Genomic DNA, 15175 nt, shown 5'->3' with positions numbered 1-15175 from the left:
CTGATCTGCGGTCAGCTAACCTGTGGCAGCCGGTCTTTAAAGGGGGGCTAGTTCTTCTTCATCCATGCTTGACATTCATCATAGGGGTTTATTAGACTCTGCCAGCGATATGACACACAAGCAGGTTCCTGCTTTATAACCGCAATCGGTGAGGACGCGTTTGTTTCACCGCGGCTCCCATCAGATGAATGCAGAGAGAGATAGAACATGATACAGCTTGGTACTTCCCCTCCCGGTGACTTTAATGGTGCAGGAATGATGTTGTGTACTGTTCACAGTCACGGGAGGTCATTCAGTACCTAACGAAGCTTATATAGCACTCACCTCTGAGTGCACACGGAGCAGTCTGATCCTGAAAGGTCAAAGACATTTGTCTTTGTCGAGGCACTTCTCTGCTCTCCTGTCTTGTCGTTTTAAATATCTGTAATTCTCTCACACTTTATTTTTCCTCTTCCTGCCATTTCTTATTTTCACGTTCTTTCTTTAAAATGCTTTTTTTTTTTCATTATAGATGTACTGGGCGGATACAATGGGACCATCTTTGCCTATGGGCAGACTTCCTCTGGAAAAACACACACCATGGAGGTACAGTATCACTAAATAATTCAAAAAGGTAGATGTCTTATGCTGTGATGCACACGCGCATGCAGACACACGCATTTTTTAAGATGAGTATAACCTCCTCTGCCCTCCTCTGACAGCACATCTCCCTCCATCACTGTCATCACCCTCTATCTCTCTTTCCCAGCCTCCTGTAGGAACTAACCTCCTTTACAACTCTCCCTGGGAAACAACCCTGTTCCCTTTCAAGTCAAAAGCCTCTTCGCATGCTTTTCTTCTACTGTTCTCTCCACTTGATCCCAGGGCGTACATTTATCTTACTCTTGCAACATATTCTCTTCTTCTCCTCGCAGGGGAACCTCCATGATCCCCAGGGTATGGGAATCATCCCCCGGATCGCGGAGGACATTTTTGAACATATATTTGCAATGGATGAGAACCTGGAATTCCACATCAAGGTTGGTGGGATTTTCCGTGTGTCCCCCTTTTTTTTTTATTTTACCCTCCACGATACACTCAGTGGGAATTCAGCTTAGGCCTGTGATGTAATCCTCACATGGATGTGCCGAGTGGAAGCAGCAAAGCATCAATAAATCACGATATATAACCCTTGATAATCCCACATTTGTTTAGCTTTTCTTTGCATTTTACAGTCTTCTAATAGAAGATTGATGGATTACTGCAACATAATTTTCTGCCATTTTTTGCACACTTATCACTTTCAATCCGTTCTCTCTATCTATATCTCTCTTTTCTGTCAGTCCTAATATTACCTGGCACGTTTTTTTTTGTCTTCTTTCGATGCAGGTCTCCTACTTTGAGATCTACATGGATAAAATCCGGGACCTGCTGGATGGTGCGTTAATGCACTCAACATACATTAATACTGTAGTTTCCTTGCAGTACAAAGCTAAATATTGTGATGGTATAAAGTTGTCATCGTGGGTGTCATTTCCTCTGGGGATGGGTGACAATGTCTTGCTCCCATAATCATTCTACATAGAGTCCGACCTGCCTTATTAATGGGGGGTGTCGGACATAAGACTGCAGACATAACTCAGGGCTGATAAAAGTACTTAAACATTGGCTGTGTGTTTTGGGGGTCCTAAAAATCATCTAGGGTGAGCATCAATCAAAATTAAGGTGGTAAAGCTCTGAGCTCACAAAGTAGGTTTAGTGCAACAATACGGAATTTACATCTGAAGATTTGTATTATGGCAAGCACAATATTCATACTGTTCTGCTTCAGGCAAAGTGTTGTTTATACACACACACTCAGAGGCACCATAACGTTGCAGTTCATAGTCGTATCACTGAGATATATAACCACTGTAAATTGATAGAGAGGACTGGACAGGAAGCTGTAGGCAGCGGCCCGGTGATTACATCTTTAATCGAGCCGGAGACACTGGTGAAAGCCCCATTTGTATGCAGGGCACCTAAAAGCTACGGACCAAAAAAATAGTCGCCGACAAACGAGATTAATCGAGGCGCGGAACAACACCCTGTGGAGGTATTTGCAAAGAGAAAGAGTAGCTGCCGGGTGATAAAAACACACAAACACTCACAAACACGCAGTCTCCGTGGTGGTGGTGGTGGTGGTGGTGGTGGGGGGACAGCCTCTGTTATCCAGTGAAATCATTGTCAACAAAACAGGACGTTGTGAAATGGTTTTTGCAGGAACTTGGGCCAGTAGAAATGCATTGTGTTCACTGACAGGCATCAGATTAACCTCTGATATCGAGACACTCGTCAAGAGTCAGACTCACAAAAGGAACGTAGTCAGGTTGGAGTGTAGTTGTGTACCGGGGGAATAAACACACACACACACACACACACACACACACACACACACACACACACACACACACACAGATAATGTTTGGGGTAACATTATGACCTCTTTTCCTCCCATCCTAGTGACAAAAACCAACCTGTCGGTGCACGAAGACAAACACAGAGTTCCTTATGTGAAGGTGAGTCATTCCTTTGTGTTCTCTTCCTTTATTATGTAGACAGAGAACCCATAGTCTCTGTTATGAATGTACATTAAAAGAATAGCTCGACATATGCGATGTAAAAAACGGGTGTGCATATTGGTTGGTGCATGTTTTGCATGCACTCATTCTGTGCTGTGTTTGTCTTCCACTAAAGGGCTGCACGGAGCGCTTCGTAACGAGTCCCGAGGAAGTGATGGACGTGATAGATGAAGGGAAGGCCAGCCGTCATGTCGCTGTCACCAGTGAGTCACACTGTTGATCTCCGTTGTGTCATTACGCCTCACGCGATCTCGGAGGTGCAGAGGTGATAAATGCATGATGAGGTGCAAAGAGAACAACTCCAAAAACAACGAGTCCGTCCGGGGGAAATAATGAGTTGAATGACATTTTATGCGAGGGGTCTGAATTAGAGTCTCTCCTCTCGTCCTCCTCACTTTCTCCTTTAGACATGAATGAGCACAGTTCCCGCAGTCACAGCATCTTCCTGATAAACATCAAGCAAGAAAACGTGGAGACGGAGCAGAAGCTGTGTGGGAAGCTGTATCTGGTTGACCTCGCTGGGAGTGAGAAGGTAAGACGAATGGGGGATTTTCTCCCCCAAAAATTCAAAGTAACGGAGGGCTTCACGCCGCTACAAACATTCACTGTCAGCAGGATCTTGCAACGCAAAGGATTATTCTCACAAACGTGCTTTTTCTGACATCAAAGAAAGGAGAGGAAAAAAAAGACAATTTTAAGCTTACACTTTATGGCACTGCACTGAGTTTTCATTAAGTTTGACACTATAAAGGATCCGTCTTTGAGGGCTCAATTTAGTCTGTCACTGATGCAATATCGGGCTCGGTGTTTGTTCATTTATGAGGAGTCCAATCTGTTCTGCTGGTGGAGAGAAAAGAAATCGTTCAAGAAATAATAAACAATATCTGTTCAGATCAGCTCCAAAAATGGGTTTTCGACCGAGACAGAAGTCAATCGAGGGGAGCCACTAACAACTAATTACCCTCTTGTTTCAAGGGCTTTTAGGTGAAATCAGTGAGTCAGTCTGCAGCGCTGCACCACTATTTAACTCCAGGACGTAGGTCACGCTCGAAAAAAGGAGAAAATACATTTTAGACGCGCGGCTGAACATGACCTTTGGCTCCTGGCTGTAGTTGATAGTATTGATGTAAATATAGAATAGTGTAGTAGATGGCCATACAGTCTAAATTGATGCTGAAGGCGATGGTTTGTAGCTCATAAGTGCTGATGCTGCATCTGTAAGTTGGTTCATCCCTGGGGTGGGAGGAGGAAACAGTTCTGCTCCAACAACTTCTTAGACAACATATTCTTGACTGGAACCACACGAGGCTTCGATAAGACAACCTGCTCCCCTCTATAATTAAGCTCCTCATTATCGCGCCGAAAATAATTATTTCCCAGGGCGATTATGACACAATGTGGTGCGACTCTCCTACTAAAAGTATGTCTGGTATAAACCTCCTCAAACACCTTCTTATCTATTTTTTTTTTTTTACAATTTACAATGCAATTCAAAATGTGATTTATTTTACAGATTTCATAAATTCCTTTCTTACGTTCCCCAAAAAGAAATGTCATTTTTTGACTCTATCTTGGGAAAATGGAGGGAAAAAATTCAGAGACATCTCCAGTATTATATATAGATATGAAGTTGTTGATTTCCAGTTGAGTTTACATCACCAAATATGTGTAATTTCATGCTTGCCTGTATGGAAGTTGCTCAACTGTCCTGCTGTGCACTGATTAAAACTCCCTGGCTGGCAATTCATCATAATTGATTAATTGGAAGCATGTCGACTGAACACACTGTCTGCATTTTCACTATAATAAGTTCCAAATTACGTGTATATTTCCAGGAACCTGCATATAAATGTATAGGTTTCAAAACATTTCATTTGTAAGAAAATAAATCTACAGGATCTGCAGGTTTTCTACACATTTTTATGCTGATAATGTACTTTTGAATAAACTAATTCCTCCCAGGTCAGTAAGACGGGTGCAGAGGGATCCGTGCTGGATGAGGCCAAGAACATCAACAAGTCTCTGTCGGCCCTGGGGAACGTCATCTCAGCCTTGGCTGAAGGAACGGTACGCTTGAGGAATTCTCTGCAGTCTCTCCTATCTGTCAGCCCTCTAGAGTACCATAAAGCTGCCTAAAGCTCGTCTTATTAACGCTTTGTTTTTCATGTATCATCATACTTTGCTGACAAAACAACATGCTTCTCAAAAATGAATACAGGCTGCAGTAAATTAGTTAAGAGAACCTAAATGTCTTTAACATCACTCAGTAAAATTACACACAATGATTCAGCCCAGAATTACAGCCGCGCCCCGAATTTAAAGGAATAACATTTTCAGAAATGTGGTTATTTGCTTTCTTGCCAAGAGTTAGATGAGACGACAGATATGGCCGAGTGTTATCAAACAAACAAAGAAAATGTCCCCAAATATCCTTGCAATATTTGCAATAACCACAATCTTTTCCTCATTATGACCTGTTATCTCTTCCGTCCCTCCTCTTTCATAATCCATAACGCTGCTAGCTGGAAACTTATCTCCACATTTCACCAAATTCAACTTGCAAATTCACCCACTCGATGCATCCTGCCCACTCACCACACTCCTCCCAAGCTCCAACGCTGTCATTTAAATATTCACTGTCTCTTATTATGTAACTGGGAAGGCTTAGGGAACTCCTCATAAACCTAATGGAAAGGCTCACAGACTGTAAATGTCTCACAAATCTTTCATAAACCTACAGACTTTCATTCTTTATTCACTGAGCAAGGAAGCAGTCTTTTTGATGGCGTTCCAGAGGTTAAAAAGGGTAACACTGTGAATGATGTCTTCTTTCTTTATACATCCTAACACATCATTTTTACTTTTATTATATATATTTATGTATAAAGGCGTGTGCACAGGGGTACAGCAATCCAGCACATCACTTTCTTCCTTCCTCTCTTCATGTCTTTGTAGAAATCTCACGTGCCGTACCGTGACAGCAAAATGACTCGCATCTTACAAGACTCGCTGGGCGGGAACTGCCGCACCACCATGTTCATCTGTTGCTCCCCCTCCAGCTACAACGACGCGGAGACCAAGTCCACCTTGATGTTTGGCCAACGGTAACATGCTCCTCTATGCTAAGTAGCCACGGGCTGCTGCGCCCCGCATGTCCGTCTCACTCAGCTGCAGCTGTTGTGGGATGGTTTTTTTTCATGCTGAAATGTGTTCAACTCAGATATGTGCTTCACATATAACTGCCTCCGAACGCTCCCTCCTGGCGGCCCGCGCCCTGCTTTGGGAGGGTTTCTGTGTGGGTTTCTGATCGTGTGGGGAATGCCCAAAGATGTTCTATTTTTTTTATGTTGTAATCCTAAGGTTTAGCTCCACTTGTAGAAGCAGAGATTTGGTTTTCTCGCCAACTTTCCGCTCCCATTGCTCGCGGTCAACTTAAAGGAACTCACAGATAGAAAGATCCAGAAAAAAAGCCTCCCTATCCATCTCCAACAGCCTTTTCCTCTCCCGATAAATTCCTGAAGGAGTTGCTGACACACAAGAGTGTTTTGGTTGAAATAAATAATGCATTGCATGATATTAATGTCCACAAATGTACCGGTTTGCGTTGAATATGCAGGTCTGTAAGTTCAGACTGTGGTTTTGGCTACATAGTGCATGCGGGTCATGAATTACCCCTTTGTTTAATATTCATCATTCTGATGTGATGAGAGAACTTTTATAGGGCTGTTTGTTTGCTATCAGGGAATAAATGAACGGGACAACAGTGTTTCCTCACTGGGGTGTGAAATGAAGCGATAGCTGCTGATATGAAATCCACAGCCGGAGCCGAGGAGGACCACGAGTGTTTCGACTTTGTGACACCACTCGTTCTCGTCATAATTGAGCAGCGCTATGTAGTCACACACACTCTGGAACCCTCTTGTCTGCTGTGTGATTGCTGTGTGTTGACGTGGATGTGTGTAAAGAGGTCAGAGAGGTTTTTACATTCTGAGTTCTTGCCTCCGTTTACCTGTCTCTCTCCCTACATGCACCGTCAAGCTGGCAGAAAGTCAATTTGCATACCAATTAATGAGATTCAAGCCCATTTTTGTTGAGCAGCCAGGGCTGAAATACCCATGTTGACAGTTTATCTGTTCTCTGCGGTTCTTTCACATGTTTTCCCCTTCTTGTCTATATATTTCCTCCTCACCCTCCCACTCTTCCCTTCCATTCTCCTTCTTCCTCCGTCCAATTAGAGCCAAGACAATTAGAAACACCGTGTCCGTGAACCTGGAGCTCACAGCCGAGCAGTGGAAGAAGAAGTACGAGAAGGAAAAGGAGAAGAACAGGTCACTGAAGGAGAGCGTTCAAAGACTGGAGGCTGAGCTGAACCACTGGAGGAACGGTAATGCTCACACTGCTTTCATGCTGGCAGCTCACAAAAACATGGAATATCTTAAGTCTCCTGCCGGAGAAGTGTGAAAATTGTTGCTCAGGGATTTTGACATTATCAGTCCTTTTTTTTTTAGTTTAGTTTATATTTGAGCTGCTGGTTGGTCAGTCATGTTTGTCCACACTGGAATGGATTGTCACACAGTTTGCTCCACACATTCATCTCTCACGTTTTGTACTTATTTCATCTACTACCAGCAGGGGATTCATTTTTCCCCCAATTGGGTTTATGACCAAACCAAGCAGAACCAATAATATTGCCAGTTATTCTCGTCATTCTCTGCTTTAGTTTTTTATTTATAAATGAGGAAATGTAACAAAGTAACGAGGTGAGCATAGTAAACATTATATCTGCTAAGCATCAACATCACGATAATGTTTAGCATTTAGCTCAAAGGGCATAAGAAGACATCACAGAGTTGCTAATGTGGCGACAGACATAATAATAATGAAATTATAATAAATGACACACAATTTATGAAATTAGGTACAGTTTATGAAAGTCATCATCAACTACGTCCCAAAGAAATTTAAATTGACATAAATGGTCGGCTTCCTACAGTAAAATAACAGTGTGTGTGTGTGTTTTGTCCCCTATAGAAAAACATACAGTTCTTGTCCCCTTTTCATGCATGGACGAGCTTACAAACAGGAATGAGTATGTGACCAGCCTGCAGATAGTAGTTTTCTGTCCGTATAAGATGTAACCTCGTTTCATATCTGAACACATGCCAGGGCGGATAAAAGGAGGCAGAGTAGCCCAGACTTGCTGGGCTTGAGCCCAAAACACTTAAAAATCCCATTCTGGCTACTACTATTTTATATTATTCAGACATTTACACTTTGTATAATTGGATTCCACTCTCGTTGTGCTGACTGCACAAAAAAAGCTGGAGGCATTATGCTTCATGAATCATGATTGTATTAGTCATCCCCATGGCGACAAGGCCTGATCACTTCTACAGGAAAGACTTGACTTATCCCATGTCAGACACGCACACACACACACACACACACACACACACACACACACACACACACACACACACACACACACACACACACACACACACACACACACACACACCTCTTCTGCTGGGTTGTACATCATTTCAAATGTCATGCACTCAGTGGTCGTGATCGGTTGACATTCAAGTTATGGATCCTATCCGATGTCTCTCTGGAAGATTGGTGCCTCGGTGCTTGACCTGGATTTAAAAAACGCTGTAACACGTCTTTATTGAACACATATGAGTGGAAATTATTCCTTTTATTGCTCCATCCGTCTCGGTTACTTTCCTTCGCTCACACTCCCCCACTGTGTTCCTGCTGCGTGTCTCTCACAACTTAGTGCTTTTATTTTTGTAATGGATCATTTTGACAACATCATTGCTCCCTATATCCTCCCCCCCCAGGCCAGGAAGTCTGAGACGGACGCTGTTGACCTCCATCTTGTACCACATTACTTGACTCTTTAGTCAAGGATGCTCCGGTGAAAGGAGCAGCTTTTCCCTGCACTAAATTCCTCCTCCCTCCCTCTGCAGTCTAGAGTGGAGGGCTCCTATACGTGTGCAATCATGTGTTTTGTTGCATTGAGCCAGCAGCTGTTTTTTTTATTGATTACCACTCAATAAGACTAGGTGCATTTTTTTTTTACACAAAAATCATTGGAAGAAAACTTTGCAAATGCAAACGCTGCCTGGGGAAGAGCATTGTAATTATAATGCATTACAATCCAGAGTAGCTGTCCTTCGTGGCATTAAGTGCCTGCACATTTAGCATTCTGAGCCAATGCCAGAAACTGACAACTGACATTTCAGTGCTATAAAAGGTCTGGCATTTTAATGCGCTTTTGAAAAGGAAGCTTATTTATGGCACAAACCTGAGATATAAATCTATTAAGGACATATGCTGAAAATGATCCCTTTTATATGCATCAATCCATCATGGGACATTTTCCAAAGAACACCACACAAAAAAAAAACGAAATACTTTTGGCCCTCGTCTGTAGGTGAGGATGTGGTGTTAGAGCCTCTGAATCCTGGACCGGAGGACGTCCCCCCGGTGACTCCCGAGTCCGAGGAGCTGCCTGTCGACATCTGCAGCCCCTGCAGCCCCTGCTCAGTTGCTTCCTCCATTGTGGTTCGCATCTCTGAGGAGGAGCGGCAGAAGTATGAGGAGGAGATCCGCAAGCTTTACAAACAGCTGGACGATAAGGTGACGAATGGATGCTGCTCCATCGGGAGCATTCATAAAAAAACGTAGAGCTGTTTATACCGTTTGTAATGGTATGCACACATGAACACGGATCATACATGTATTATTCATATTAATGAATTCAGAATCAGGCTCATAGTAGTGAGTAATGTAGTCATTCTCAGGGAGAGAGGTTATTGGGGATATGCTAATGTTCTACGTCGAAGCCTTCATTTATTTAACACATGTTAAATAAATTAAATGTTTATGCATGCTGTGCTCCACTGTACTGTAGTTTGTGATTACATTACATTGCTTTTATAAACAGACATTCCAGTGAATATGCACAACCAGTTTTGTATTAATGCAGTGACACAGTTTTCCTTTTCCTCATTTCCTTACATTACAATGCCCTTTTTTCCATAATATAAAAGACATTTTCACACTCAAATCCAGTTGTGCTGCAAAAACACATACATTTCCTCCACTTATGTCACACATCCAGCTATAGTAGAACTTGCTGGGATTCTGGTTGCATTAGGAGAGCTAACTTTTTTTCACCCAATTTCTGTGATGCATGATCAGATGACCACCAAACTCGAAACAAAGCCGCGTGTGTCACACACTGTAAATACACCGTTTTATACTCCAAATGTCTCTTTGCCTCTTTAGGATGATGAGATCAACCACCAGAGCCAGATGGTGGAGAAACTGAAGGAGCAGATGCTTGACCAGGAGGAGGTAAAAGACTTCCTTTTTACATCCTGTCATCAGTTTGTTTAATCAGCTCACAGCAGGCACGCGCGCGGCGATCGATACCACACTTTGAAAAGAAGTTAGACGGGAGAGGTTTATTATTTCACCCTCGAGACGGATAAGAAAACACTTTGCAGTCGTCATAAAGGCCTTGAAGTACATAAAGCATTATTATTTAATTCTATTCTATTAGCTGGAATAGGTTTCAGCGGCTTCTCAGACAAGAACTGTTCATGGGAAGGATCAATACAAATATTGATTAAGAACTGAAGGCTGTTGTTCAGTTGGCATAGCTTTGCTCTCTGAGTTTCATGTGGTTTTAAAAATGCTGTAGATGAATATGATTCCACCGTCGAAATCTTTTATGCAGTAGGCAATGGTTAGAAGCCTTTTTTCCTCACATGAATCTACAGTAAACGGGTTTGTTTGCAAGTGTATGCTACTTGTGGGGAGAACGGTGATTAAAACTCCATTAAAACGCAATTACAAAATGGTATTTACAGCATGTATTCATAACAGTGACTAAAACCAGAGGGCTAAACAGCCTGAAACACGGCTTTGGCTACTGCCGAGGAAAAGTCTCCCCATTTGCAAAATGAGTTTAATTCATATCCCAGAATGGGCCCTCTGTGGGTCGAGCAGACGTGATGGAAGCTACCTCACCTTAGCTTTGTGTACAGTAGCATCGTTTTACATCCATTTGGCCAAACAGAGACTGCAGTGCCAACGTGCAGACACTCTACATTTACATCTATATTTAACGACATCCGTTCGGTTAAACGCTCCACAGTGGGTTTGCAGCCGTGCACACGCAAGCAAACGCACAAATAATGTCAGCTCTCACAGCGTCAAGTGATCTGAGATCAAAATGTAAAATGTGTTTTATCTGTTAAACTGTACTGATACTGGGGTTTGTACACAGGCGTTATAAACAAGAAAACAGTTATGTTTTATTAAAACCCAGCAGCTCGGCTTTGTGAAGATGCTTCTAGTCGTACACTCCTTTTGAATAAAATATGTATTTACAGTTTGTATTCAGTTGTGAAACCCGTGTCCCTCAGCTTCTAGCTTCATCCAGGGGCAACAGCGAGAAGGTGCAGACGGAGCTCGGCAGGCTGCAGAGGGAGAACGACTCCGCCAAGACGGAGGTGAAGGAGGTGCTGCAGGCCCTGGAGGAGCTGGCAGTCAACTACGACCAGAAGAGCCTGGAAGTGGAGGAGAAGAGCGTGCAGAACAAGCTGCTGGCTGAGGAGCTCACCAAGAAAATGGTGGGTTTGGCTATAACTGGAGGCTCCGTTTCACAACATAGGAGGCGAGGAAACATTGCAGCTTGTGTAAAAATGAAGAGTGATGAAGAAAAAAAAAAGGGGGAAACAAAGAGGCAGCGACAGAGAAGGATTAGCTGATTAAGGCATAATGCGCAGTGGTGGTTTCCTTCTTTGTGATCTATAGATGGACATTTAGAATAAATAAAGATAAAGGGTGTATTTAGATATACGGTAATCTACCATCTAAGTCCCTTGCTTTCAAGTATATGAATATGAATTTGAGAGATAATGAGTAAAATTGGAGAGCTGAGTGAAAGGAATGATAAGAGAGCTAGCCAGCTATAGATGCATAAGACAAACTTAAAGCATTAAAAAGAAATATGATTGTGGAAAAAGGGTGGAAAGAAAGGAACTCCCCCTAGACATCAATCAACAACTTGACATAAAGTCATGAATATTTTTTTGAATTATAGCCGGCACTGGTGTTTCTTTAGCTCAGCCCTGAATTCGCTCTCTGTCTCATTTATGAGAGGTGGCTGGCTGTTTGGAATTATGACCACAAATAAACTTTAAAGTGCAAATAAACTTTAAAGTGCAGCCGCCAAAAGTGTGTAGGATTCCTGAATACTGACCTCAATCAAATCAAAAGTCAAAGTAATCTCAAAGTCACTTCAAAAGCCCTGATTTTCACTGAATAGCTTCTTCACATGACAGCATTCACTGTTGACAAAGATTAAATTAAATATGACATTGTTTATCTTTGAAAGCCATTTAGTTATTAATTGTATTCTGCTTTTATTAAACATAAAAGTCTTTCACAGACCAGACATATTTGTGTCAGTTTTTTAGGTCTTTGAAGACTTCAAAAATGCATTTTCAGTTCGTGATGGACTGAAGATGTTTTATTTTTGAGAACTGAAAACGTGTCTATCAATCATTGTCAATTTTTTTTTAATACACCGTATTAGGGCCACTGTAGGAAAAAAAAGAGTTGCTTGGTTCCGCTAACACCAGATGTTTGCCGTTGCTATGACAACAAGTGAAAACTACCGCTAGCATCTTAGCCCAACCGCCCGATCCATATAAGATGACAATTTGGCCCACATAAATAAAACCAACAATAACCATCAACAGCCATCATCATCCTAAGGTCCTTAACGAGGCGTTGTGATATATTAATTAGAACAATAAATGTGTGAATTTATGGGAAGTTAGCTAGCATAAATGCATCGTAAATATGTGACTTTATAGACTTTTTTTTCGCTGAATACTGCCCCCCTCTCTCAGCTCTGTTTTTTTCCTTTTTTTCTACAGTGGCCCTAAAACGCCGTCATAATTGCCTACTTAGTCATGAATATACAATGTTATAGAGAAAAATTTAAGTTTTTTTTTTCAGGTGTTTTAAAAATGTTGAATGAGAGAAGCATTTTGAAATATTACAAATCTACGTCTGTATTGATCATTTTAAAGGTTCGACCCGACCTCTGTGCAGAGCAAAGCCGGTCAGTCATTGACGGAGTGGACCATAATTCACTTTCTTAAAACCACTTCAATATTTCATGCAACGTTTTACAAATTGAAGTTGACAGAAGGAGCTGACAATATAACTATACTCACATCACAGTTCACGTTGCTAAAGCCAGCTGAACCCTCCTCCTTTCCTCATATCACTTCGTTCCACCCTGACGTCTTGCTGACGTGACTTCCTTTCGTCTGACAGGATGTGAAACTCAATACAAGAACCCATATATTGATTTATTTTTTAAAATCCCATTACTCCGCCTCACACTTTCCCAGCTCCACCTCTCCCCTCTGACTCGTTTTCTCCGTTTTCTGCATTGTATGTGAATGTGCCGCTTTACATTTTTTCCACATCTACAGTGGAAATGGAACGGCATTGACCTAGAAAAAAAAAAAATGTGCAATTGAGTACATTCATCACTGTCTCCGCCCCACTTTCTCCTCAGCGGCTTTCATCTGGGCTTTCATTGGAAGTTCCTTCTTCTGCAGGAGGCCACGCCATCGCTCACTGTCGCTGCCGTTCTTCTTCTCCTTTAACACCTTCTTAAGCCTCTTTATATCACCGTGATTAACTCCATTCATCATTCAACAAACCACCTCTTCTCTTCCATATCTCTCCAGAAATCTTTCAACTGAACTGAACGTTTTCTCATTAAGCTCTCTCCTCCTCTGCGTTTTACTTACTCAGAAACGGATCCATTCACCAGTTAATTATTTACGACCTTTTTGTGTTAAGATAATGTTTTGACGTAGGAGGTGACCTGGAAAATGATCAGAGGGCTTGAAGTTGATGAAGGAGATGAAGATGAAGAGGTTGATAGTGTAGTAAATGTTACTGTATTTAAATAGGTTGACGGTTTACCACCTTTTTGGAATTTTCTCGGCCCTGTAGATTATCGATTGAATCCATGTGTGTGTGTGTGTGTGTGTGTGTGTGTGTACAGCCTTCTTTAGAACATGCCTGCTGTACAAAATTGAGCTCCATAATTCATCCTTTCACCCAGCACTGATTCCCTCAGCACCTATCTCAGTAGTTTATTGATTTGTAATTTGGCAGTCATTATGTTTTTTGCTACTTGGATTTCTTGGATTTCATTGAGTTCAGGAGTTAACATTTTTTTTTTTTTCTGCTGCTGTGTGTGTTTTTGCAATTTTCTCAATTGGTATTCGCCTCTTCTTTCCCCCATCTTCCCTTTTCATCCCTAACTGCTCATCTTTCACTCCTGTCCTCACACAGGCTCACCTCATGGCTTTAGAGGCGGAGCTGTCCCGTATCCAGGAAGTGAGCAGCCACCAAAGGAAACGCATCGCTGAGATTCTCAACGCGCTGATGAGGGACCTGAGTGAGTTCAGCACCATCGTCGGAAACCGAGACATCAAGCTGGTGAGTGAGACGCAAAAACGCTGGCTTGGAGACGTCGTATTCACTCACAGATGTTTGAAAAGAAACGGATAGAAACTTGTCTACCTAAACCCCCTGTTCCCTTACAATCAAAGTTAACTATTTGGGCAGAACCCTTTCCAGTGAACATGCTGCATACCAGAATTGCATGCATACATTTAAAATCATATTAAAACCAGGCATTACTTGAATGAATTCAGACGTCATCACATTCATTAACAAGTATCTCTCCATGGCGCAGATGGCATAAATAATAATGACATAAATAATAAAAAAAGGGTAAAAACACAAGGTGATGCCCACATTTAACTGACTCCATGACACTTACTGCTTAGATCACCTCAAAATGGAAAAAAAGAGTATGATTTTTTCAAAATCCTGTAGACATACGTGCAGAAACCCGATCAATTTAACATTTTGTAAAAACCTTTCCCTTTTTTTCTCAGCAAACGTGCCCTACAGCACATTCCCATCCAAGGTTACTCGTACCCCAGAGGGTGCTTGGGACAAAATGAGTTACAACACATAAAAACAAGGTATAGGTACACTCACGTGCCAGATTATGAAGTAACTGAGTAAGACATGCAGCCTGTAAAAAAAGGAAAGGAGATCCGAGCAGAGCAGATGAGGGTTCAAACGTCTGATTCTGCTTTATTCAAATTTTAATGTAGACTTCCTGAACATTTAAAAACAGATATCTGTGTGTTTGTGCAGCTGCAGAGCCATGCATAATAGATCATGGCCGGTATGTATTTCCCTTGACTGTGAAGATGGCAATAGAACACCTGGGGATAGGTAATAGGCATACTCACTGATGTATCTTAGCTCTTCATTTCATGGCATCTGAGCCACGGCATCTGCTAAATTACGCTATTAACCTAATGGATGCGGTGCAAAATGTCATGAAAGAGTCTCCCTCCCTCTTTAACTTCCCAGCTGCCTTTAAATCGTCCTCACTCGATCTTAACCAAACGTCTACTCCATTAACCGTCGCTCCGCCT

At 42.0% G+C, this 15175-nt stretch overlaps 1 protein-coding gene across 2 annotated transcripts in view; it reads left to right on the top strand.

Annotated features, from left to right (window-relative positions):
* kif5ab (kinesin family member 5A, b) overlaps positions 1–15175 on the top strand; it is a 50850-nt gene that overhangs the window by 17262 nt on the left and 18413 nt on the right. For both annotated transcript variants that reach the window (XM_084040105.1, XM_084040104.1), the window contains exons 3-15: positions 512–585; positions 915–1019; positions 1369–1417; positions 2482–2537; positions 2716–2803; positions 3008–3132; positions 4563–4667; positions 5556–5704; positions 6836–6984; positions 9043–9248; positions 9900–9968; positions 11045–11251; positions 14010–14156. In XM_084040105.1, the coding sequence (XP_083896231.1) occupies positions 512–585; positions 915–1019; positions 1369–1417; positions 2482–2537; positions 2716–2803; positions 3008–3132; positions 4563–4667; positions 5556–5704; positions 6836–6984; positions 9043–9248; positions 9900–9968; positions 11045–11251; positions 14010–14156 (1529 nt within the window). The remainder of the gene's footprint in view (positions 1–511; positions 586–914; positions 1020–1368; positions 1418–2481; positions 2538–2715; positions 2804–3007; positions 3133–4562; positions 4668–5555; positions 5705–6835; positions 6985–9042; positions 9249–9899; positions 9969–11044; positions 11252–14009; positions 14157–15175) is intronic.

Source organism: Eutrigla gurnardus (assembly GCF_963514095.1).
Source record: "Eutrigla gurnardus genome assembly, chromosome: 2".
NCBI lineage: Eukaryota > Metazoa > Chordata > Actinopteri > Perciformes > Triglidae > Eutrigla > Eutrigla gurnardus.
This window is presented reverse-complemented; position numbering and strand designations above follow the sequence as displayed.